The sequence below is a fragment of the Atractosteus spatula genome, chromosome 6 (assembly GCF_055471065.1).
Source record: "Atractosteus spatula isolate fAtrSpa1 chromosome 6, fAtrSpa1.hap1, whole genome shotgun sequence".
Taxonomy (NCBI): domain Eukaryota; kingdom Metazoa; phylum Chordata; class Actinopteri; order Semionotiformes; family Lepisosteidae; genus Atractosteus; species Atractosteus spatula.
In genome coordinates, this window is record NC_142711.1 from 58,951,692 (window position 1) to 58,978,651 (window position 26,960).

The following is a 26,960-nucleotide window of genomic DNA, read 5'->3' on the forward strand; positions in this document are numbered from 1 at the left end:
ATATATAAAACATTCTACAAAGAAATGTTTGCATTCCACTTACTAGAAGCTGTCAAATTTGATGCCTTAGTTGAAGATTTTTTTTTTCATAACAAAATTTAGAAAGCACTGCAGCTGGACTGTCGACCGATGTCCTTGCAGCAGGTGATTACATGCACCCAGAGCACATTTTTTTAATTAAATTGGATCCTGAAAGAGAAGTAATTTGGTTCAATTAAAGCGCAAAGGGCTGATGAAACAGTACATTTTAGGCAAGCCATTGCTTAATACATACCATAAATAGTACCAGATAAAAGCCCTTTTACTAGAAATTCTCAAATGGTACCATTAGTTGTGAATTGCTTTCGTGCATCTGACAGATTGCTCTAAATATTTTATTAAATTGCTCCTACTACATATTTGATCTTTGGGCAGTCTGTTCGTTGGCTAGAATAGACTACATTTGTATCAGGAACAGGTAAAGGTTTATTCCATGCTGAAGAGAAAAGAGACACAAAGTTTTGGCTGTGAAGCCTTACCAAGGCTTAAGAAAGATCCACAGCTGAAATGTTGCGTCTCTTCTTTTTCAGTATTGAACAAACCTTTACTTGTTCCTTTGCAGCCTATGCATGCTGATGCAGCTACCTACTTGAACTTCTTCAATACATTTGTATCAGGGCACACAGTGACCATTTTGCCTCTGTTTCTATCCCCTCTTTGTGTGTGGATAGTGTGTAAATGCTCAGTTTTTGAAAATGGTACCCATAGGTGGTTGCTAAGACCTGATTGAAAGGCTTCATTTCAGCCTTTGATGTTCTCATAAAGAACTGGCTGTGAGGAAAGGTTTTTCACCTTTGTGTTTTGTGGTAGCTACAATTCATCCTTCCACAGTATTTATAAATAATGATTTTTTTTCTGACAAAACACAGTACTGTATGTACTCTGGTATTCTTAATTAAAGCATCCAGGCACATAGCCGGAGTAGGGCAGGAGGCTGAAACATTATATATCTTTGAGAATATTTGAACATACTAATTTTTCCTTCTTGTTTGAACCTTTTGCCTTTTGTTATCACCTAGAGCAAAAGTGAGGATATTGTAAAAGGGAAAATATATTTCTTAAGATGTTCCTTTAATGCATTCACATATTCTGAGAAAGAACTGCAGAAGCTTTTATTTGTAGGATAAAAAATAAACGTAAGAATCAGAATGGAGCTGAGCTCAGGCTGGGTCCACAAGGGCATAGAGACTAGTGGGGCAACAGGGAATAGGGCATTCTGTCGTGGTATGATGCGCAGTCTGTAAAGGGACATCACAATAAAAGGCAAATGTGTAGTCAGACCTGTGTAAAGCATTTTGTCTTAGAGGTACCTGTGCTCAGTCCAAAGGCAATTAAGCCAGTTTCAGAAGGATATGTCAATGCTCAAAGCAGGTGATCTTCCAGAAACTTTTGAAAAGAAGTCTGTGAGCCTGCATGCACTTAAGATTCTTAAGGCTCTTCTAAATGGCATGCAGCCCAAGTGTGTGCAGAAATGCCCTCAATGTCAGGGCACAGGCTATATACATAGATATTCAGAGGGTGTCAGAACACACAGCACTGTCTGGCTTGGGCTGAATATCAGGGGGAGAGATGCCACTGACAACTGGAAGCTGTTGTTTGGGGATAGAGTGGCTACACCAGACCTGACAGTAACATGAACTAAGAAAGATGAAGAACAGTGGTTCTCAGCTTTACAGATATTAGAATGGAGCTACTGTAGATTTGAAAAAAAAAGAAACAACCTTAATTTATGACTCTGGAAAACTGTACCATTTATTTTCTATGGTTCTTTTAGTGATATGATATCCAAGCTAGGTTTGATCAAAACAAAATTTAGAGATCTAGGATTAGCCCCCTGCAGACATTAGATAACTTTGTGAGACTACTGTACAAACTGAGCCAACCCAGAAATCACATTGGAGGTTTTGCACCAGATGGTATGTGGCTGTTCAGGTGACTTGCTCTTATATTACTATGAATGTAATAGACAATAGGCACTCTGGTTAGCTACCAACAATATCCTTTCGATTTCAACAAATGAAATTTGTTTCATCGTAATCAAATTAGTTCCGAACAAATCAGCCAGAGGTAAAAAAAAATATTTATCAGGAAAAATGATGATATATAGATCTTTTCTTTCAGGGAATTTTCTCTCCGGCATGTACTGTATTCCCGCATCAGTGCAACTGCTGAATTTGAGGCAGAAAATACCAGTTAATAAATCCCCCATAGTGAGGAAAATAATTCTCAGAACACAGCAATATGGAATTTCTTATTTACTGCAGCTGTTTTAGAGGCATCTTAACAGGCTTTCACTCCCCATGCTTCTCTAGATGCAATTTCAAGCCAGCAAAATACAGTACATCCAAATCTAAATGTTTTCCAAGGTGTTGTAGCTACTGCAGCACAATAGTTATAGAATACAAGTTTTCTGCAGCTTACTGTATATACGTTACTTGTTTACCTCAGCTTGTGTTTAACTCTATTTCCTAAGCTACAGTAGGTAGGGCTTGCTTCCACTGTCAGTTTAATTAAAGTCTCTAAATGATAAATAAAGGATACGTAATCACAAAGCTCTACCTATTAACATTAGGCTAGATTGAACTGGAGATATATCTTAATTTCTACATTATTTCTGAGATTTCTATTCCAGAACAGAATTAAATACCCACTTTCAACATATTAAACTGCTGTGTTTTTTATGGAAGGAGAAAAATAAAAAATTACTGTATATGAACAAAATTTAAAGCTGCATTTCCTACCTACTATACATGTTCAGGAAGTCCAGTGATAGAACCGGTTCTGATGTATACTAATGTGCTTTTGGATGTGCCTAGACTATCAATCATATGACATGACTGTTTGGTCTAACTCCAGTCAAAAAAATTTTGTGGAGACTGAGATAAATAATTAAAAATCCCTTTATCAAACTACAGAATTAAAAGAAAAAAAAATAGAAGTGTCCTTCAAAAATATTTTTTTTTTAAACCTGAACAGAATCTTTATTCAACATATTCAACAATAGAATCTTTATTTACAAATCATTATATGAAGTATATTAACAAAGAGATACTGTATTTCAAAGAATTTCCAAATGACTAACCAAAAAATAAACATTTAGTTCATTAAACGTACAGTATGCAGCAATGATAAATTCATATAATGTATGTGATCTTAATGGTAGAAATTAAAGGAACTAATCCCACAAAGTCTTCTCTGATTTTTATTCTGTAGTATATTGTACATTACTGCTTTCAACAACTATATTACAAGTATATACAGTACAGAGTATACTTGCACTTATAAACCTTAGTTAAATATTAACTGTATAGTAATTGTATGGCAACTATTTTTATCAGTACTTATTATAATAACACATGGATCTCTTTCAAAAGTAGCATGCCAAGAGTTAACTAACTCTAATTTTTAGAGATCTGCTGTCATTTATTTTTAGTATTCAGTAGTATTGACATATTTTGGATGTCAATACTATTCCTACTTGGATTTTAGCAGCTTAATTAATTAATTATGATGCAGATCTAACTGTTTAAGTGTGAACCTTGCCTTTGCTTTTCCTTGCTGAATTCTCTGGTTTGCAGTTTGATAATTTAAGCAGCACACAAGCCTCAGAGAGTTCAGTCAATAATTGGCTCCAGGAGGGACAAAAAACAAACTTCATCTGTGAAAATATTTGTTTAAAGAGGAAGGCAGATACAAATGTGGGGAGAAGTTAAAATACCTCTTTTTCCAAACAGTCAAATTTCAAAGGCATTCACTTCCAACAGGTAGTAATAAAGGCCCTGGTAACTCTCCCTGTAGCCCCAGGTGTGCACAGGAAATATGTAAACATCAAGCCCTGTAAATATGAACATTATAACTCAATGATCTAAATTTCTAAATATTCTATACCCATTCACTGAAGTACTGTCAAATCCATGTGTCTGGTATCAAAGCTGTCTGATTCAACTGATGAGGAAAGGAAAACATTTGCATATACCTGACACTGTCAGGACTGTTTTTGTCAACAATGAAAATGGACAATTTTAAATATCTTGGATATATGTAGAAAATACCAAATAAAACTTAATCATTCTAAAACTTATAACCCATTTTGTAACACTTGTGAATAAATGTCTTTATATTAAGTAAGTCTTTTTACTTTTCTAAATTATTTTCCATGGCAACAGTAAGAATGACACAGAAAGGTAATGTTTTCTAATCTTAGGGATAAAAGCGCCATCAATGACACATTTTTTTTCAGAAAACATTGGCTTAAAAGTCAGGTTGTTCTAAGCCTAGGTGGCAAAAATACATGTATGTAAAAAGATGTTTTATTTTTTCTATCTTGTACTTCAAGCATCGCATACTGTATGAATCTCTAATGATATGGCATGCTTACTTAGCCTGCTTAGATATTAGTTCCCAATAAGTATTATATTTATATGTTCCTGGTATTTTTTTATCTCATTGAAAAATGTCTGACACAGAAAACACTATATTGCACCTTTTTAATTAACAGGTGATACTGTAAAATCAACATAACTTTTTATACCTATACTTATTTCAGGATATTTCTGTATCATTATCATTACCTCTAAGTCTCTATTGTTTCTGGGGCTGTTAGATAATGTGAGTGAGCAAAGTGTGAGAGTACAGTCTAAAGGCCACCTTTTTGCACCTAAGTTCATACTTGATGCACAGAAACCAAAGAGGTACCGAAGATGTGACGTGTTTGCACAGTCACAGTGACCTCTAGCTAAGATATCGGTTTGATCTGCATACAGACAGCTAGTTGAGCCGTGTATCAGCCTGGAACTTTCCAAAAGCTGACAATCTGCTCATTTGGCCATGTGATGTACATTACTTGCAAAAGACTACCTGCAGGAACAGAAGAGTGGTTTCTGGAAAATTTTAATAGATGTGACAGAAGTGGAAGAGCTACAGCCTACAACACACCTTCTGCAATGGTGTCATCACTTAAATTCCTGAATGGACTTACTGTAGAATAGACTTAGGGAAAGGAACTGTTTTTTAATATTTGCAAAATTAGTTAAGTTTCATTTAGTAGATCTGCCAGGCAGAGTTTATTGTCATTCTTATTTATTTGGATGCATTTTAGTTCAAAACCAAAGATGGTTTCTTTTTTAGCATCTGACAGTCCAATTTACCCTCAAATATTTATGACTATTTTTGAGTGCAATAAGGCAGTGAAAGTGAAGGATCTAGTGGACGTGTAATGATTGACTCTCAGAACTCCTGTTGCATAGTAGTCTGTAAATGTTAATTTGTGCAATTTATATATGAATGTCTTATTTCCTCAGCACCAAATTATTCACGGAATAATAAAGAAGTCAACTGACCATGTTCAACCTAGTGGAAGTTGTAATATTTAATTTTTATACATTGCTTGGACTCAGATACTCGACAGGACTGACTAAGTTTTAAAAATGTCACTGTATCTATTGTGGAACACACCTCCTTATATTATTATTATAAGGCTGTGTATTGTTATAAGACTGTAAAGGTGTGAGATACAATGATTCCCTAAGAAAAGTAAGACCACAGTGGGAGAGAGAGTTGATAGACAAAGAGAGAAACTCTTCATAAATGGCTGTTCAAGACTGCATCGGGCAGATCAGTTTGAATCTGCTCTAGGCCAAAGTACCTTTACAGAATTGACTCAGTGTAAGTCTGTTATAGTTATATACTTCCTGTAGGTAGAAGGAAAGGTTCTGCTTCTTCTGAGTGTAGGTTGAGATGGAGATCCTCCTCTTCTTGCAGCCACCTAAGCACTCCCAGTGAAATGAGGGGCAACTTAAGGTTAGTAGGATTTCTACGTAAAGTATTCCTCTCACTGAATTCTAACACTGAAATCAATGGAAGATCAGACCAAAGCCCTGCTCTGTATACTGTAAGGTGTACACATGAAGCATAAAGTGGGCCATAGGCTTCATGATGATGCCATCTCACAGCAAAACCTAGCACTATTAAAATTAGTTTGAATAATTTTGCTTCTAACGGGGCTAATGGATTGCATACTAGTTATTATAGGGTTGCAACTACCTAAACATCCATCTATTTTCTAATTACTTATTCCAGTTTAGGGTTGCAGGATCTGGAGACTATCTCGGCAAGCAATGGGCAAAGGCAGGACAAATTTTTGACAAGATGCCAGTCCATGGCAGACTAACAGACACACACTCACACCTTGGGTCAATTTTCCCAGAAGCCAGTTAACATGCACGTATGTTTTTGGATTGTTTTTTGATTGTGGGAGGCAACTGGAGCACTCGGAGGAAACACACTCGAACATGGAGAGAACACTACATAGTTACAGAAGTAGATTTTCGGCACATTTCACATAACAGGATCAAAAGCGTTTTCTTTCAGGGTCAAGTTTTTCATTCAGATTGTTTAATTGCAATGTGTGACTGTCTGACAGTGACATGTAAGTTAGATATATTCAAAAGCCTATAAGAGCCTAGGAGCATATATTTGTCACAGCCCACTGCCTGCCTTTTAGTTCCTGGATGTTAGATTCACTCCAGAGTTCAGTTTGTAGTAACAACACTTTTTAATGAATAACATCACATTTTAACAAATTCACTTTACACTTTGCATTCACCTTGTCTGTAATTCTTTTGTTACCAGTACAGCAAATTTATATTAGCAATTATATTAAATTGTAAATTAAAAATGTAATAAATACATTAAAAATGTAAGCATAAGAATTAAGCAAACTTTAAACATGCTTGTATTTTATAACCTTGTGATCAATGTGGGAATTAGTTCTACTGACCCTATTGTCATTTTTAAAATAAATCATACATAGACAAAGATGCAAAAATGTTATCATTTTTTAAATAAATCATTCATAGACAAAGATACAAAAATATTATCTAACAAAGTAACAGACATTTTTAGCAGCATTACGTTAAAAACAATTGTGACTGAAGACTCCGTTACCAGATTACCTGGCACCGGCACCGGGAGGTACACACACAGGTACATTGGTAATAATATGTTCAATTTTTTACTCAATGGAGAAATGTGTGTATCGGAATTCTGATTATTATTTTGTAAAATTATTTTTGCTTTATAGTGGAATATTCTAGGGGAAGGACTTTAACCTAGAAAGGAGCTTTTCAAGATAGGAGAAAGTTGGTGGAAGGGTAGAATAGGAGCTGCCTACAACAATCAATTTTTTTACATCAATTAATGTATATATTATTGACTATAGTTTTGTGTTTTTCCCTTGGTTAGTTTGTATTTTTCACTTTGTTTTTTTTTGGGTGTGGACTTTGAGAACACAATTCCTCTGAATAAACACTTTTGCACGTCTTTGCAATTGTGGCTGTGCCATCGTTATTGTTGCATTCCATCTATGCCTCTAAACTCTTCAAGGAGGAGACTGTGACACAATAAAGTGACAATTTCAAAGCTGAATTATGAAATGTATTTCTACTGTTCTGAAAAATGAAAAAAAAATACATTACTGTAGAAGTAACTGCAAATGCTTCTTTAGAGTAAAAGATTGTGCAAACATATTTTCTTCTCAGCCAGTTGCTATGATGCATGCATATAAATTCTGAAAGCAAATTATGTGATTCTATTTTGAAGTGACCTGGCAGAGAGAGCTTACTGTTTGGTATTTGAAAACAAATAGCATAATTATAATTTTAGAAAATATTATTTTGTTTTTTTATCTTATCTGACACAACTTGTATTTGTTGTGCATGTTCTATAAAGGAAGGCATTAATGACAAAATTAGTTTATTAAGCTTCTTATGCAGGTTGATTAATTGTTTTTGCTTTCTGGTGCAGCAACTTTCAATTTGATGAATATATCATATACAGTATGTGGAAAACAATTCAGAGAACACGCAACCGCATTTTCAAGGATATCTCACTTTCACAGGAGAAAACAAATTCACCAGCGAATACACATATGAATGAAAGTAAATTAATTATGGATGCATATAAACAATACCATTCATCACCTGGAACACATGTGACAAAAACTGAAGATTTATTTTAGTTTTTTGTAAACGTTATTTTAAAGAGTGCTAAGGGGAGCCATAGCTCACATGGTATGCCATTGGACTCATAACATAAGCTTGTAGACTATTCTTGGGATGTAATGAATAAAAACCAAAATCTGTTCAAAGTCGATGCTGAATTTGTGGCTTGTGAACCAGATATAAGGAATTATTTCTATAACATTTAAGAAGAAATTTAGTTGGAGCTCAAATAAGAGCTAGGGTTTCTGGTGTTTTCCTCATTGTGCAAAGTACTGTTTGTCTTACCTGACACCTGTCTTTGTTTGTCTGTTTACCAAGGCATGCCTATTTAAAATAACTGCAATGGTATCCTTCCCCCTGGGTATATCACAGACTTTCAAAACTACTTTTTCACCTTTAGTCTTTCGATGTACATACTAAATAGCACAATAACTAATGACAAATAGTCTGCTATTGTGAAGACTGTGCACTAGGTTCACTACAATACTTTGTGGAAAAGGGACATACAGTACATCTTAAGATGAAGAGTTTTTAAATATATAACATACTTTCTAAGCTACATATTACAGAAAAAGCCTTTTTTGACCAAGGTAGATTTACTAACATGAGCTGGTTAAAATCCTGTAATTCAAGATGCCAAAAGGCTGTGAGAAAACACTGCTCAAAATAAATGGATGTGCAGGAGGCAGCAGGAGTTTCCACAAGGTAACGACACAAAAGTTATTTTTTGAATGTGACTAGCTGTGAGGTGCTGGTGATGCCGTCCCCTTTTTTCTCTGATCCATGTGGATATTTATACAGTATGTATCAGCTCAGAAATATAGCCATCACAATGATCGGGAGAAGGCATATCAAGGTGTAATAGGTGTAATGGGACACATGTTTTAATGGACTTTTAACTGTAAGCTATGACGATTGCTTGACACTTAACTTTTTTGATGACTGTAAGACTTAACAGTCTACACTGTAGTTTGTATTTTTCACACATTTTTTATTAATTCAGTCTTTTACTGGTGTTTTTTTCTGAAAAGTTCAGTTATATCGAAACAGAAAATCTCTTGAGACTGTGTTTTCACAATATGCTAAAACATTGCCTCACACAGTTCCTCACTATTTATTAAGTAGTGACCCTACCATTACAGCACTCTCCCTGGGGAATATGTACTGTGAACAGTAATAAATAAAAGAATGAAATGTTGACGTAAATGTGTGAACAGTATAAGTGTGGTTTCCAGTAGCAAACATTTTTAATGTTGCAAAATGACATTTTTATGTGGATTATCAAACAACATTTACATGTACAAGTCATATTGTTTCCTGTAGGACTTTTTTTGATTTACTGATACTGAGATTTGTGAGTCTTTCATCCCTTAAATGACCCTGTGAGTAAGAAAAATATATTACATCCACTACATTTCCTTAAATGTTGCAGTATATGTCTATAAATGATATGACACTCTAAGAAGCAATAGTACAAAAACAAATCATGTTTATAATAGTGTTTGTCTCAGCTAAAACTGTTACTATAACTTTAAATGTATATTGTGAAGACAGCATTAAGAAACATATCAGATCTGGCAAGCTAATATTTCCCAACAGTATTACACATGTAATTTTCCACTGTGGGTAAACTGTTCATTCAATTTATATACTGTAGATAGAATTTATCAAGTTTATCCACAAGAGAAAATAAGGACCACTGAATGTGCTAGAGCAATGTGTAGCAATATTGGTAGAAACTGATCTGTTATCTGAGCCTCTGATCCTTGCAGGTGTATATGGTATCTATGGCAACAAGTAAACCACAGGGACATTTCATTGAAAACATATTCCCACCTCCACTAAACAGAAAAATACTTAAACACCACAATGTTTCTGAGTGCTTATATACATAAGAAGATGGTTTGTGTAGATGATGATTTTTACAATTAGAATAAAACTGCTAACATTTTTTTGGAATTACAGTTGATCAAAACCCCATGTTAACTATTCCTTGTAAGAGAGGAAGAAATTTGACAGTTAAGACTTATACTCTCAATTAAATGCACGGTCTTTATTTGAACTTAACATATCTTTTATTCAATATAAGTCTTTAACGCATAAAAATATAAAGCCTGCTACAGACTGAGCTTAAGTTAAATCTACAGGAGAAAGAACTGTTACAGCATCAATATTAATGCACATATCTTTATTTAGAAATTGCTATTGACTACAAATAATTACACTACTGTATATGTGATTTTGAGCTTTTAGGTAAAAGGTGTTGACAAAATATTTACTTTAGACTTTTAGGCAACTCAGAAAAATTCTTGATGACAAATGATAGCAGGATTAGTAATTTTTTTGTAGCTCAAAAGCTTGAAGGTTCATTCACTATTTAGGTTTAACCTTTCAAAGACTTGTAATAGTATAAACATAGTGACTGAAATTGCTGCAGACACACACAGTTTCTTGCCAAGAAACATTGCCAGTTGTTAGAAATGGTGGACAAATATTTATCTCTTCAGCATGTTCTCTGCAATCATATGGGAACTATTCTGTTTCATGTCTTAACCCTCATGCTCAAATAATCATTTTGATTTTAGAATTAGCTTCTCCCACAAGTTTCTGTTAATTATAATTATTTGTTATTTTCTGATCTCCATTTCCCTTTATCAATTACTATTACTAGTATCTGCAAGTGTCTGTATGAGAACACTTGCAGATCCTAATAGTATCTTCATTCACCCTTATGTGTAGTCCTGCGCTTTATTGCTTCAAAACAAAATATGAAAAAACACAAATGGCTTTGTCAAATTGTAGAGGTATACAGAAATAATTGGATATTCTGAATTTATTAAACAAATCTAAAATTGGAGCTACTGAGCTTGATGAAGCTTAGTAGACTTAGGTGTTCATATTAGCACGTCATTTACATCTTTTAGACAATGTTACAGTATATAGTTTAAAGCACAGACTTTAAATCTAGTGATTTTATTGTCAAAATTGCACAATTCAATTGTACGTTCTTATTTACAATAATATATACAGTTTTGAATTTTTGAGATCAGCCCAGACAAGAGGATTCAGGTACATGTTGTTAAAGAATATCCTGCACTGAGATTCTGAAAGAACTAAACCGTTTTATTCTTGAACAGAGAAGACTATGAGGGTAAAACATAAACCAGAGGGCACGATTAAAAACGCATTTAAATGTTGAAGTGTATTTAAACAGGATAACAGGAGACATGCAGTATGAGATGTTCTTAATCCACATCTCTTTCTCCACCACCAAACCACTAAGTGAGAAAATGTATGCTAATATTGAAGATAAACTGATGTCATGCCTGTGATAAGAATGTGGAATTACAACCAAGGGAACTGTAAATCCCTTTCATTAAGGTAGTGACCTTTGCCTGTAGATAGTGTCTGTTGTGAGTGTGTATTTTAATTTTCTACTGTTTTTCTTACTTCACTTTGCTGCAATAGGTCTAAAAAAAGAATTTCACGTGTCACTGTTATCAACACAAGACCAGCTGTTAACTGTGACTAAAATGAACCAAGGGCTATAACCATATGTTGTATAAGGTTTTCCACAAGTTTTTCAACACTGTTTGTGAATTCTGAAAAATAATTATATAGGCAAAAGATTTGATTAGACTTTATATAAAAACATACCTTGCACTTAACTTGCACTTAACATCCCACATTGTAAAGAGAAACAAGATAGATTGTATCAGACTGAGTTGATTTATTGCTTTTCTTTTCTATTGCCAAGGTGACTCAGGGTGTCAGGTCTGCCTGACTGCTTAAACACATGCTTGGAAAATAGGGAGGTAACTTCAGGTCTTGAGGGCCACAGTTCATCCTGTGGTCTACAACCTTTGAAAAACCTTTGTTAATAACCAATTCAGTTATGCTGCTGGCAGCTGAAGTGGCACTCCAACAAAGACTGGAGACATGCAGCACTGTCACCCACTACTACCTTCCTGTTGTAAGACTGTCTAAAATTGTCCAGCAACCATATCACCCTGCGACTCAGGTCAGTACCTGGTCAGAGACCTCCTGGGAAAAACTAAGGTTGTTCCTGGTGAGCATTCTGGCTGCTGTTGCATCATCCAGGTGGGGCTGCACACTGGTGGTGGTGGAGGAGGGTCCCCATTACCTGTAAAGCGTTTTGAGTGGAGTGTCCAGAAAAGCGCTATAGAAGTGTAAGTAATTATTATTATTATTAATATTATTATTAAAGTGGTTTAGCTATAGCATGATAGAAGGCATCCCCATGTGCTCAACTACACCAAAGGTGGACAGCCTGGCACTGGAGGACTAAATGCTCTTGGGAATCCTATCAAGCACTCAAAAACAACAATAAAAATACCATAATATTTTAGAATATTAAGTCTCTTTCTGTTATGTAACCCACCTCATTGATAATGTATATGTATATAAACCTATCCCATTAGTACCTTCTACATCCAGAGACAATTCCCACCTGGAATTTTCTCCCCTTTAATATCTCTGCAGCAGAACATAGCATAAGCTTGGTTCAGGTCTTAAGGTCTTAAATTGAAGCTAATCCCCTTGGCTTTGAGTGTGAACTGTCAAATTTCTTTTATCTCTTAATGTGTCCATTACCACTCAGTATTCAAATATATGCAAAAAAAAACAGCAGGCAAAACTTTTTTTTTGGTCTTCAAAGGTCAAATTTTTCCAATTCTAGGCCTGCTAATGGACTCACAATGTTTGTAGGCCTTGTAATACTGTAGGTGTCTACTGGCTTGGATAAAAAATTGGGACAACTTTATCAATTTGAAAAAGAGTTTTGAAGACTGAACTTGGAATTAATTTTTTGCCTCCCCCCTAAAAATGATAAAAGTTACTGAAAAGCCAAGAAAAATAGAGAAAAAAAATATTTGCTATATAAAGCCTCTAGGCACTTCTAGAGAGTCGTTTCTGCTTTCAGGCATTGAAAATAAAACTTGAGTGGCCTTCAGTTGTAAAACAATAACCACTGATAAGAATCTGAATGGTTACCCTTTCTGCGTCAATGATTGACAGCTGGGATGCAGGCAAATGGCAGCCAGAGGCTCCCAGAGGAAGTCCCATCCTTTAAGGACTCTGAATGGCTGAAAACACAATGAATGACAACGTTTTTCACCAATTAGACCAGCCTTTTTCCAGGCGGGCTCGTTCATAATCCGCTTGCAAAAGCCAGTTCGTTTCAGTTTCCTCCAGGTTTATAATATAACATCACTTTATTAACCCTTTACAATTTCTTGCATTAGGAATTATCTTTTCGCATACCCCAGCTTGCTCTCCATGAGACACACAGACAGGAAGAGAGCCTGGGGTCAGAGCGCAGGGTCTGCCATTGTACAGCGCCCCTGGAGCAGTTGGGGTTAAGGGTCTTGCTCAGGAGCCCAATGGAGTAGGATTCCTCTGCCAGCTGTGGGATTTGAACCAGCAACCTTACATTACGTTACATTAAATGATACAGTTTAAAGATTTAATATTCTGTTTTTAGATATTATTAAATGTATTTTGCTAGACAGGCAATACCTATTTTATACAATTGGATGTTAAGGCATTTTGTTTTTCATAAAACATTTGTACATACCACAAAACATTACAACATTTTATGCATGTGCCTTGAGTTTCTACAGTATGTATACTGTGTGTGTATATATACTGTACATTGGTACTGTGTCTTTTGTTTTCCTTCAAGACCTAGGCATTAAAACACTCCCTGGGGAATTCTGCAGACAGGAATGCTCTACAGAATAGCAAACTGTATATCCATTGGGAACAGCCACTGTATATAGCAGAGGAAAAAATTATTGAAAGCCAAAACAGCTTGATATTAGTTATATAATACATTAGTTATGCACAGTATCTAATTTATGTTGGATGACAAACAATTTTTACACTTATCAATTTTGCAGAAACATGTCAGCAGATTTCCCCAAGGAACAAAAGCTAAAACTGGAGTATATGCATAAAACATAACATCAATACACATTGTAAAGTGTATATACATGCATACAAAGACGGATACCAGGTAAGTTCATATGTCCATTATCCACCAAATGCACTTCACATGTAGGATGCTGATTTTCTTTTCTCCATTTTTTAATTGCACATCCATACACTTATCACTGCTTCACAAGGGTTTTGAAGCTCTACTTAATTAGGTTAATTTGTTTCTGAGCCCACTCCTGAACTGGCACTTGGACCTTGTTGTCTATATTGTCCATATTATCTCTGCTGAGATTGGTTAACCCTGGAGATGCAGGCCATCCCTCAATTGTGTGATTTTATAGACTTCAGATGTGAATTTTGATCAAATTACTTATTTGGGTTGTTACATGAATGGGTAGATATGGTCTTGGATAGCTACATGATGTTGGTATTTTCTTTTAAAATGATCATTACACTACTCAATGGAACACATCACCTGTTTTAGTGACAAACAAAATGAAATTTTTCCAAAGGTTGAAATGTGTAACAAGCTACCAAGCCACATTGTGGAAGTTGGTAACCTGGCGTCTTTAAAGAAATTAACTTCTATGTACCAAATAGGTTAGTTGGGCTGAAAGGTCTTCTCTCATGGATTTCTTAAATTCTTAAGTTTTATAAAATCATAGTTAAGGGTGCGGGAGGCATGGTGACAGTGGTTAGCATTGCTTCCTCGCCTTGCTGGTGCCCTGGATTAAGTTCCTGGGGAGCTATCTGCATGACGTTGGCATGTTCTCGTTGGGTTTTGCCTGGTTTCCTCCTACAGTGCAAATGCATACTAGTCATCTAAGTGGCTTCTGTGAAAGTTGGCCCTGGTTTGAGTGTCTGTGTGTGTCCAGCAATGGACTGACATCCTGTCCATAGTTTATCCTGCCCGTTTTTGCCAGGATAGGCTCCAGCTTCCCTGTGAGCCTGTATTGGATAAAGTGGATAGGATGTAGTTAAGGGTGAACTGTGGTTCCTCAGGAACAAGAGTGGCCACTCCCGATATATACCCAGCATAAGTACTACAGAAGCAAGTCGGCCTTTTGCATTTCCTTGGGAATATTCTAGTAGAAATTACCTTGATAAAAGTATTCTACGAGGGTCGTCATGAAAACCTACGGCAGATTAATCTTGGTCTGTGCAGCTGCCAAAGTAATGAATGCATCAATAAAAATGTGTAAGAGCCCAGTCAGAGTCTTAATACATTTAAGATCGATGTTATGCTTGTTTCTTAGCAAACCGCATCAATTTTAAATTGTTTCAGAACATGAATGCTAATGTTTCTTTTACTTTGAAATGGATTTTTTGTATATCGACTCTTCCTAATTTATATCACTCCTTAGGTTTAGGTTTTTGAATAGCAGTTAAACTAGTTATGTCCTCCAATAATAGGGAGGATTAATAAGCACTTAAAAAGCAGCAAATGCAATTCAAAAAGGCTTCAACATTGGAACAGAATTCAGCATTAATTTCAGGAAAACGCATGGCAGAACAGGGTTTTGCTGGCTAGCAGAAAAAATAAACTACAGAAACAAAGTGGAGGAAATACTGTGCTAGAAGATATGTATGAAAAAAGACTTGCGTCTTTATGTTGAGACATTTGTTAAGATGCAAAACAGGACAATGAATGTATAGAAGGTTCAGAATGAATAGTTAAGATGTGGAATTAATGAGATGCTGTTTAACTGTATTTATAAGGCCTCATTTACAATACTGTCTGCAAGTTTGATAGAAGCTAGAAGAAACAATCACTTTTTCTGCGATGTACTTTAAAAATTTTGCATTAAACATCAGAGGAAATGCACACTTAATCAGATAATGGCACTTATGTGAGTGATGTAAATGATAAAAATGATTAAATGATTGAGGAATGTGTTCAGTATTATAAATATGTAATGATAAAGTAATGCTTAAAAGATAATTTGAAAAGCAATATAATGACTCATTTTTATGTAAAATACTGTATACTGTAAACCCTTGAAAAATAACAGAAACCAGGACTAATAGTTCCAGATACTGGGACATTAAATGTGTGAGCACAATCATATTTGGTGAGAAATATATCTATTGTCTAGTACACCCAAGTAAAGTAATGCATAATCCTTGGATGACTGCTATAAGCTCGATTTAAATGGGAAATGAAAATTCCTCGTGCCAAACGTGAATAAAAATGGTTATACTAGTGGCTAAACTAATATCCTTTCCTGAAAAGAGAATTTTGACATTGGCTGGACTTGAATTCCATGTAGCATAGTACAGCGCTGCAGAGTCTTTCTTTCACCATATTTGTCATTGACGAGCAACCTTCTGTCCGTGGAACCTTGCTTAAAAATGTAGGTGCAAGCTCATTTTGTACTGTGGCTTCGAGATGACGTTCCATCCTATGTCTAGTGTGAACAGCTCTTCAAGCTATCTGTTGAAAAGGCCGAGCAGTGTACAGATGAATGCTTCTTCTACATAATTACTTGTGCAAAAGACAAGAGCCTGGGATGTTGAAATCTAGAGGATGACATTAGCTCAGGCAATGGAATGGTCCTTAATTATATTCTGTGGTATCCAAGCTCTTGACTTACAAACGTCTTACAATCTTGCTTGGTTACACTGAGTATTTTTAAATTCATGTGCAACACAGCTGGAAGGAAATTTGTTTGTTAAAATTGCCAATATTATTCTCAACTCCACAGTGCACTCTTGTGTTATTCAAAATTAGTTAAATGTAATTGGACTTGGATTTCTGGTCCCTATATATAGTAAAGATTATTTTATTTCTTAACGGGAGGTGTATTGATTTGAAAGGGCAGTGTGAAAAATATTTTAAATGAATCTCTGTATTATGGGCAACTGTGAATATTGGAAGTATGATTACTTTAACTTATTGCTATTTCCAATATTACATACTAATTATTCCCACTGATAGGACCATCGTTAAAATGATTAATTGCCATATTCATTTTTATTTTGAAATGTATGTTTTTAATGTTTCCTGTTTTATTCTCATTATTTTTCCTTGTTGCATTACCATTTGGAATAAATGTCTCAGAAAAATAACTACTGAAAAGATCAAAGTACACGCAAGCGGTTTCAATTGCAGAGAAATAAAAAAATATATATGGAAAAGGATTTAACACATCTGGAACATAAATGACAGTTCAGCCACAAGCTAGACAGGGACCAGCTGGTAAAGTGTAGATAGTATAAGCTCAAAGTAAAAATCTTTAAAAATCAAATGATACACTTGGACTTCTCACAACTAGTATATTTATTGATGGCCTCCATCCAAGGCATTGCATTATTTTCACCCAACCTGTCACATTTATAAATAGTTCAAAATGTTTTTTTACTGATAATGCTCAAAACAAGAAAATTACATACATTTTCTTCTACAGCAATACATTTTTGCAAGTATCCTATCCAAAGACATAAGAAAATACTATTAGAAGAACCTGTAACTTGTGACTTAGTGCTCTTTTTCTGCATACAGACATCTTATGAGAATGAGACCCTTTCTCCCATATAAGTGTGTATATATATGTTCTTTCTTTGCTGTGCAGTACTGTATGATTTTATCTGAAACCCCATGCTTAACGAGAAAGGTATACATTTAAGATGTTTTCCCATCCCTTTTGCAAAATGTTATGTAAACACTTGACATTTTTGAATACCAATTGTTTCTGAAATTTTTCACAGAAAATACATTGCAGAAACTACTCATCTTTCTTTGCTGCAGGATGCTGAAAGACTAATTTTGCTGCAGCAGGAGAGTTTTTGTTAATAACCAGGTTTACCTTACACTCAGTTTTGTTACAGTGAATTGTCTGAAGCATGGAAACCTTTTTAGTTTAGCTTTAATTTTAGAAAGCAATAAAACCTGACAAGTTATTTAGTTCTAAGTGCACAGTTCAGAGACTTGAAGGTCTGAAACCTAACCCCATTTTGTCCAGGTTTATTTAAAAAGGAGTATTGTTTTATAGAAAAACATACACATCTATCTTTGCATTAAGAATGAAACATTTGTATATCAATATATAAAAAAGGTCGGAAAATAAACACTGCAATAAATTAGCAATTTGCCTGCGCTCACTGGCCGCACCACGAAGCCAGTTTTCCCAATAGATAATACGGTTTACTAAAGTTCCGACTGAAAGAGGCAGGACAAGGTCACTTCAGATGTTTTTTTTTCATTTAGCTGTATAATGCTTGGTAAAGTACCAAAGATTGGTATGTGTAGTTCTCCTGAGTAGCTACAAAGAAGAAATATATAGATGTACATCAACATAAATTTATGGTATTTGTGATTTTGTTCATAACATCCCAGTTCATGTACATTAAGGCCGTGTCCCAATTTTGCACTGCTTCCTAAACCCTTCCTCCAAGTCCGAACTTCAATGACGTTGTGCCAGTGTGGACTTCAAGTGCGTGAGAGTTCGAGGGGGCACCATTATTAAAAGAGCAATAAGGCACCCTTATGTGACATCACTCTTTCGTTAATCGGGTCAAGGTCAAAATGCTGCCAGTTGTTGATGCTTCATTCCCAAAGGCTGAGTGCAGCGGATACACTTCTTAAATTTCATTCTCTCGCAGTTGGATACAAGTGAATGTCATCTCATCTATTCCTGCACAGAAGTAGTGACACATTGTGCTCATTCATGTTGAGCAGGCTCGACTCAAAACAGGCGAAGTAAACTGAGGAAACCTTACAAATATCGCTCACTCTTTATTCAAATCTTTGTATTGCTAAATGTGTTTCATCTCATCTGTTCCAATACAAAAATGATAAGGAACCCGTTCATTCAACGCAAGCTAAATAAGAAATGTGGCCATACCTCAAAGCTTTGTACTTTTAAATACTGTATGTGTACTGTTAAATACTCAGTGTACCAAATACACTGGAGGTAAATGAATATTCATCAGTCGAAGTTGGGTGATGTAATTAAAGCTTTTGTCAAAATGTTGTCCTAGAATACACACAGAACAAATATAAAATACTCTAATTTTTTTCATAAAATAGTACGCTTTTAAAAACTGTAAAGAGTTCAATTTTACTAACACGTGAATATTTTATTTTCCATGGAAACGTCTCTATGCTTTCCTAGGCTAGAACATGAATTGTCGCCATTCTGCAGGGAATTCGGGGTAGTTCCCTTCAGGACGCACTGGGGGTGCTGCTGAGCACCCTTGGGAAACAGATCTAGAAATGGGGCACCCTGATCCCTTGAGGACTTAAGCGAGAACGCTCAAATGAAGGGAGCAAGACCAGTTATGTACATATTGGGACACGGCCTAACTCTGGTCCAATTTTGGGTACTTGAGAACATGCTAAGGAGCTCATTTCTCTAATGACTTCACAATTGCTGCACAGGGCGTCTAGGCTTAGCCGCAACCTACAGGCAATGAATAAATGGTAAAAGTGAGTGGCTAATTTTTTTTTTTACCCTTGACTTTATTTGTGAAAGATTAGATCTACCCTTACTGAATTGCAATGCAAATGTTTTCTAAATGTGCAATTCTGAAAGAATTGCAATCAATACATAATATAAAGTAAAATTCACTTATAGAATAGGTTGTAATGTATTAAGTACTAATCATTTATTGGATTTTATGTATAAAAATGATCTACATGTATACTTATGGTTTTCCAGTCCTGTGAATTTTTTATATAGTAAAGTGTGTCTTTACGCTTGTTTAAATAATGAGGCTGCATAAAATTGAGACAGTTTTATTAGTTTGCATGAATACAATTTAGCCTTCATATCACTTTTCATAAAGGATCTATTTACTGTAGTCAAAAGCTGCGAACACATTTGAATAGAGACTAGTCAGTTTCACTCTTTGTAACATTAATGACAGTCATTCGCTACACTCATAAGTTGATAACCTAAGACACACTTTGATTTTTCCATTCAGTTCAAACAAAATACAGCCCCCATTTTAATGTTGATACAGTATGGCTCTTTTGTAAACATTATAAGAGACATAGAGCACTTCTTTCACAGTTTGGTCTCCATTCAATGTAGTGTCCCCTGAATTCCTCAACGTATTTCTTTCCTGATTCACAGTGTATGCCGATTCAAGCATCACAGGCGACAGGTTGTCCAAGAGTAAAGGATACCTTGACATTCAACATTTTGTCAAAAAAAAATGTGCATTCTAAAGTTATGGTAAAGCCACAGCAGAGAATTAAGCACTTTCTCACAAGGTACTTACTGATGATCAGCATAAAATACATGCTTTTGATTTTGAGATTTATATCTAGTTGATTAAATGTTTTTCTTTTCGTTCAAGAGTTTGTGGGGAACATTTTTTGACACATGGCTGCTGTTGCATAGAAAGTGGTTAAACACCCCACAACAGACTGTTCAAAAAAATTTATTGGATGTACTGAATGTCAATTCACTCAGAATAGTGTTAATGTTAAAAGGTCAAACCTGATACTAACTTTAAAATGTTTTGCGTTTTTAATGTTAGTTTTCATAATGAAATTGATTTAAACCTTGATCTGCATTTTGTCTGCATACGTTCTGCAATTTTGATATTGATCTAAGAAATATGTAATTAAAGACATTGTCTAAGTATTACATTTCTTTCATTCATCAGTACAATATGTCAATGTAATGGTGAATAATCAGAATAATGGGTACATATAGAATTACCAAAAATAATTGAAATAACTGCAATCTGAAACAACCCAGCATTTGTTTTAATGTAGAGTTGGTAAATGGCTTTGGCAAAAAGTACTATATTTTTCAGGAAAAGAGGTATTAAGATTTTAAACCAAATTAAACAAATTTCTGTTAATGCATAAAATCTGTGGCATCTGCCTGTTTCTATAGTTCTCAATTTTTACTTCACCTTGGTAGGAAGGGCTTAAATACATTACAATTTCACAGCAGACAGCACTGCACTAAAACAGGACAATGATTGGAGGGAAAAAACATACTGAAGCACAATTAAAAACCTTTATAAATAACACTAAGTATACACTCCAATTAAAGCCGTTTTTCATATAATTCAATATTGCACATTTAAAATGATGTATAAATGTATGTACATATATCCCGTGACACTGTATGGTATAAAGCGGTTTGGCAAATGACATGACATACATATACTGGATATGTACAGTCACATAGATTAAATAATGTAACTATATATTAAAAAGGCATATGCTGTTGTAGTATCTAGTTAACCAGGCTGTTTAATTTTAGGACTTAATGGATAAACTTTATATTCAGTCAAAAGCAGCTTTTATGACCGTCTCTACAAATGTTCTCTCCACAGCAGAGAAAAAACAAATATTTGTAGAATGTTACAACATGATTAGGTATTTATTTGCCCAGTCTGCTGCTCAAACCTTACTGTTTAAATGCGTCATGCAAGAAATCAGGTACATTAAAAAGGCATTGCTTGTCTGTTTCTCTGAGAGTTTTGTTTGACAGGAGCAAAGGAAATATATTTTCTACAACCTCATGAGAAAGCAAGTGGTTATCAGCAGAAAGCAGTTTGCTGGGCAGTTGTCATTCAATTACAGGAATATATGTACTTTTGTAACCATGGATTTATCTAAAAGTTGCATTGTCATTCATATGAAGTCATGGTTACAATTGTGCATTATTTGTCATGAGTTAGCATTACCATTTACTGAGTTACCAAGAGTTTCTGAGGAATGATTAGTTGTGCTTTTTTAGGTCTTTAGTATTTGCTGGGCAGTTCACAAACGCAAAACCCAGGCAAGCCATACCAGCAGAAGATCTCCTTGAATGTCTTCCGCATCTCCTGACTGCGGAATGCATATATGAGTGGGTCAATCACTGAGTTGCACATTATCAGGATGAGGTACATGTTGAAATGAGACATGAAACAGACACAATAGGGGTTGCGGGGACAGGAGATCATGAGGATCAGATGGAGAAAGAATGGTGCCCAACAAACAACAAAAACACCAAGCAAGATGGTCAATGTAATTGCTCCTTTCATGTTTGCACCCTGGTGGATTGTGCCATTGCCTGGCAGGGCAGCAATTCTCTTCATGTGCAACCGTGCCAACATGAACATGTGCACATAGAGCGAGGCCATGAGTGCAAGCATAGTAAAAAACATGGTAATAAGGCAAATGATGACAGTAGTGCTTTCAGAATAAATGATGAAGAGAATTCCAGAGATGGTGCAGAATGCCCAGATTGTTGTGATGATCATCATGGCTCTCCTCATTGTCATGATATTGTGGTAACGCAGGGCATAGAAGATTGTGATGTATCGATCAATCGCAATTGCCAGCAGACTACAGATGGAAGCCAGGAGAGAGCTGCAAATCATAGAGTCAAACACGTTGTCCATGTTTTTGATCAAATTGTCCTGGATGGTCAAGTGTCCGCTGGTGATAAGGGCCATCACAATGGTTTCCCATGCATTGGAGACGCTCACCAGCATGTCAGCCACCGCCAGGCTGCAGATGAAGAAGTACATTGGGGAGTGGAGGTTCTTGTTCTTTATGATTGCTGCAATAACCAGAATGTTCTCCAAAAGGCTTACAATTCCAAGGGTTAAAAACACCTCTGTGGAGATCAAAAGCTGCTCATAACATCCTGAAGAGGAGTCCTTTTCATTTGAGTCATTGTTGACAGTAAATGCACCTGAGCTGAAGTTCCTAGAATGATAGTTGTGTATCAGTCCGTGGTGGTGTGTAGTGTTCATCTTGTGGATAATGAGCCCAGTGTTACTCAGACCATTTCATTATGTATTCCCTTAAATCTGTGATGAGGATAGCATTCCTTACATACCCTGTGCACAACTGAGTTTTCTTGCACATTGAGCAACTCAGCAGTCTTACTGTATCTAGAAACATATATTTGGCAGCATTTCAAAGGGTAAAACACGAGTGTACTTACTGGATCATGGTGAAAACCTCCCACTTGCCAACTTTTAGCTCTCGGAAGCAGCTTCATATTTTCATGACATTTGTTAATTCACAGCTTCAGCCTTCTCTACACGTTTAATTCCTCAGCTGGTTTCACAGAGGGGGGAAAAAAAGGTAGCAAGCAAAGTAACATTTGAAGTGGTCGTTGTAATGTGTTAATCCTCCACTGTCAATGAAGCACACAGTAAGCATACCATCCTTTGGCAGGCTAAAGCTACATCTAGCTGTTTTATAATAGTCTACATTGCACTGTCTGGTCTGCCTCCTCCCACTGCTTCATTGTCAGCCAATAAAAATTCAAGTTGGCAAAGGAGAAGAAAGCTGAAGCTGAAGCCTTTTTTGTATGGGGAGCGGGTCTAATAGAGTAACTCATCTAAATTATGAATGAATTTTAAACTCCATTTTCTTACCTTTTCCTGTTGTTTTATTCTTTAAATGTGATTTTCTTTAAGTTTGTTTTACTAAGAGCTCCAGTTGTAAATTCTGAAGATTATTTTTTTAATCATGAAAGTTAACTGCACTGTAATTTTATGGATCACATGTGTAGTTCATATGGTTTACAATTATGCAAAAAATAGCTAAATTGTTAGATGCTTATGTTTTTAGGAATGCAACATTAACAATGTGGGTTGTTTTAGTAAGTTTTAAAAAATCAATTTCCAAAAACACATCAAGTTTTGAAATGTGTTCAATTTGAGTTTTCAATCCATATAATGTGGAAAAAGTGACTACTAAATACTATATAGTTCCCTTAATTTCTTTAGCATAATATTAAACTTAAAAATAGATTACAAAAAGGAAAGTAAGAAGTGGTAGAGACTTTGATATAAACCTCTGTTCTCACACAACAAAACTGGATAAATAATTTCAATAAAATAAGCAATTGGATAAAGCAGACAGTGATGTTCAGCTTTTTTTCTCCAAAATGGAGTTTAGTTATTCAGCTAAATACAAATCTGTCATTTATATTTTTCCAATTTCTTTATAAAACAGAATTTCAAATTATTGAACAATGAATTATTCAGAAAATATGTAGAAATCTTATCTAACAGTGGAAACATTTGCACATATTGCTACCCCAAAAGAATGCACTGTTTTGGAAACATTTTCTAGATTGGTGCTCAGTGAAAGGACTGCATTTGTCATAGTGTCATTGCCTTGCATCTCCTTGTCTTACTCAAAACCGGTCTCTTCCAACACTTCTGTATCGATGGAGGGTAAATGGAGATCAAAAGCCTGCTGTTTCAGGTAGTGATGAATACAGCTCTGACTCAGCCAAGAAAACAAAATGTTCAGTTTTACTGAAGTAAATTAAATACATCATGCTGTTACTTCTGGGTAACTCCCTGTCTCTAGGATCTACACGCTTAGCACTCCCTCAAACACTTAATGGTTAATCTCTCTCCTACCCAGGAGTTAAAGCATGAGCTCCCTACTGCCTTTTTTTTGCAACACAGGCTTACCACTATTACTCAGTGATGCTGGATTTGGCTACCTGGATGTACTGTACTATAAGGGTTTCACTCACAAAATAAGATTTGATGGAATTTTACTCTGAGTAAGGTGTGTAAAGTGTTTTTTTTTGCTTGCATTATATGCAGCTGATTTCCAAAAGCTCCAATAGTAATGTGGATATTTCAATAGCCACTTCACAAAACTGTAATATCTTAAGAATCTAGAAACCTAACATCTAACAATTAAAATCACAGAAATTTCAAATCTCCAGAAAGAAACAATTGCAGAATCAGTATTGTATTACAGTTAAGCATTTACTCATTTGAAGACCATTCAGAAAATTTTTGGTGATTGTTGAAACTATAGCCTTGTCCATCTTCAGCTGCAAAAAAGGGAGCAGTAAAACTTTATTAATCCAGATGTGAAAATGTCATACAACATCCATTAATGTGTTCAATAATATTTCTTCAGTTATTTTCTTCCAACCTAATTCTGCTAATTATTATTCTGAAAGCATTTTGTATATTGAAATGATCCCCAGTGCGGTGTTGTATTATGAACTTGTATGTTTTATGTGGAGTTTCCCTGAACATAAGAAAATATACAAATGGGAGAGGGATATTCTAGCTCTGGTTTTGTTTGGTTATATTAATGAATAATTGAGGATCTCATTAAATTTCCTGCAATAAACCTAGGTATTTGCTTTGGTAACTTGCAGTGGAAAAATGTTAAATAAACTTATAGATTCATTACAAAACAATTGCAAATATTACAAAATTCTGAAAATGCTTCTAAAGCTTTAAGCTGCATAGTATTTCTATATAAAGGATGCAGTGTAACTGCAAATATTGTAATGTTGCAAAATACATTTGAATTAACTGAAAGGGGAATTTTCAGCTCGGGTTGTACATATTCATTCAAGCCTTACAGTGTGTGCAGATATTAGACTTCGTAATGCCACATGAAAATGAATTTCACAATTACGTGGCACTATCTGTAAATAAGTGACAAGCTATCATGGACTAAGACAGCTGTTCCAGTGTTTTGGCTAGGTAGATCAAAAATAATTTTATTCTATTGCACATCTGGGGAACTGATGCTAGGTGTATCTGGTTCCTAATTGGAAACTTCCTCTAAAGAAGCTCTCCAGCGTAGAGATTATCCAACATGATTGGCCCACACAATCGGTTAACTTTTATTCAGGCCTTCTGAAACAGGCTGACAGGAAAGACAGTCACTCAAAGACAATTCAGTGTAAAAAAACAAAATAGATAACCAAGTTCATTTTTTGCAAAGTACTTTCAGACACTGAGGCAAAAGATCTTCAGCGTGGCCACTCACTAACACTGCAACAGATTTAGAAGTTCTTAAATATTTTTGGAATAAATAGGTGAAGATAAAACATAGATGAAATATCATGCATAATTAAATAGTAGAGATCATAAAATCTTATTCTAATTTTAAATATGCAACAATGTGGAAATGTATTAGAATAACTTAAAAGAATCTGCCTTTGTGAACCTTGTATACAAAAATTGAATTTAAATCAATTTCTTGCAGATTGGTTGACAGGTATGCTACAACTGCAATGCTTAGCGAACAGATGGTAACTGTTTTGTAGTCAGCTTTAATACATTTTTCACAGGTGGTATTGTGACTAGCAAATTTATCCTTATGTACAGTTAATTTCATTTATGTACATTTATAAAGGCTCGTCATAAAATGTAAAGTTCTTCTAGTATATGCATAGCTTTTTTAAAGGTGTTCTGAGATCATGCACAATACTAAATGTGTGTGGGTATTTGTCGGGTGACTGCATATGGTTGTAATTTGATATCTACAGTAAATTTCATATCAATATGTAAAGATGCATCAGGAGGAAAAATCATCTAAGATGCACTCCTTAGGTGGTAATATGTATTGTATATTCTTAACATGAGGTACTGTGTGTTTTGGAATGTAAGAATTTAGTTTTTGAAAGGTATTTTATCACTTAAAAACATCTAACAGAAAACATATACAGAGAACTTTAAACCCTATAAGATTACATTTGGTTTTGCGAGATACTGTTTCCATGCTTGCACAAGGACTAAACTAGCTATATTAAACTTTCACCTACTCTGCAACAAATCTGTGGTTCTTTTCTTCCCAAGGCTATATAGCAGAAAGCAACTCCAGAGCTGAGAAATAAAACTAAACTTACTAAACAGTGTGACAAGTTGACAAGACAAACAACAAACCCTGAAAATTACATTTAGAATGTTTTCTTAATCAGAGTATGTAAACAGTAATTTTGAAAAGCAAACTTTCCATTTAGTTTGTGATAAAGGCAATATGGGAATCTAAATTTTGCACTGCTTTTTTTTCTACCAGAAATCTGTAGGTGATTGTCGTAGTAGTATGCAGTTTTTTTAAATAAAGCAAACACTGCATGTTGCAGTTCCAGCAACCGGCCACCAGAGGGCACCCCAACCTCTAGTGCCTACTTCATCTGTACAGCAGGGGCGCAGAGCATGCAGATGCAGTAGCCAATCCCTGCTTGCCAAGTGTCCCTACCACACCACGCCTCCCCT

The 26,960-nt window shown here is 35.2% G+C and overlaps 1 protein-coding gene across 2 annotated transcripts; it reads right to left on the reverse strand.

Moving 5' to 3' along the window:
- Window positions 1–20,961: 20,961 nt before the first annotated feature.
- On the reverse strand, window positions 20,962–23,078 carry mc4r (melanocortin 4 receptor). 2 transcript variants are annotated; one of them, XM_088919721.1, is made up of 2 exons: window positions 22,904–23,078; window positions 20,962–22,461 (listed from the first exon to the last, which is right to left on the reverse strand). In XM_088919721.1, exons 1-2 carry the CDS (start codon window positions 22,909–22,911, stop codon window positions 21,708–21,710), a joined length of 762 nt encoding a protein of 253 aa, XP_088775847.1. In that variant the 5' UTR covers window positions 22,912–23,078; the 3' UTR covers window positions 20,962–21,707. The 2 variants fall into 2 exon arrangements, with proteins under 2 accessions (XP_088775847.1, XP_088775846.1); XM_088919720.1 differs by lacking the exon at window positions 22,904–23,078 and having other exon boundaries at window positions 20,962–22,728.
- Between the last annotated feature and the right edge of the window lie 3,882 nt (window positions 23,079–26,960).

Bases quoted from the DNA above. Each gene is read 5' to 3' on its own strand.
- mc4r (XM_088919720.1), bottom strand. From the start codon at position 22,709: ATGAACACTACACACCACCACGGACTGATACACAACTATCATTCTAGG.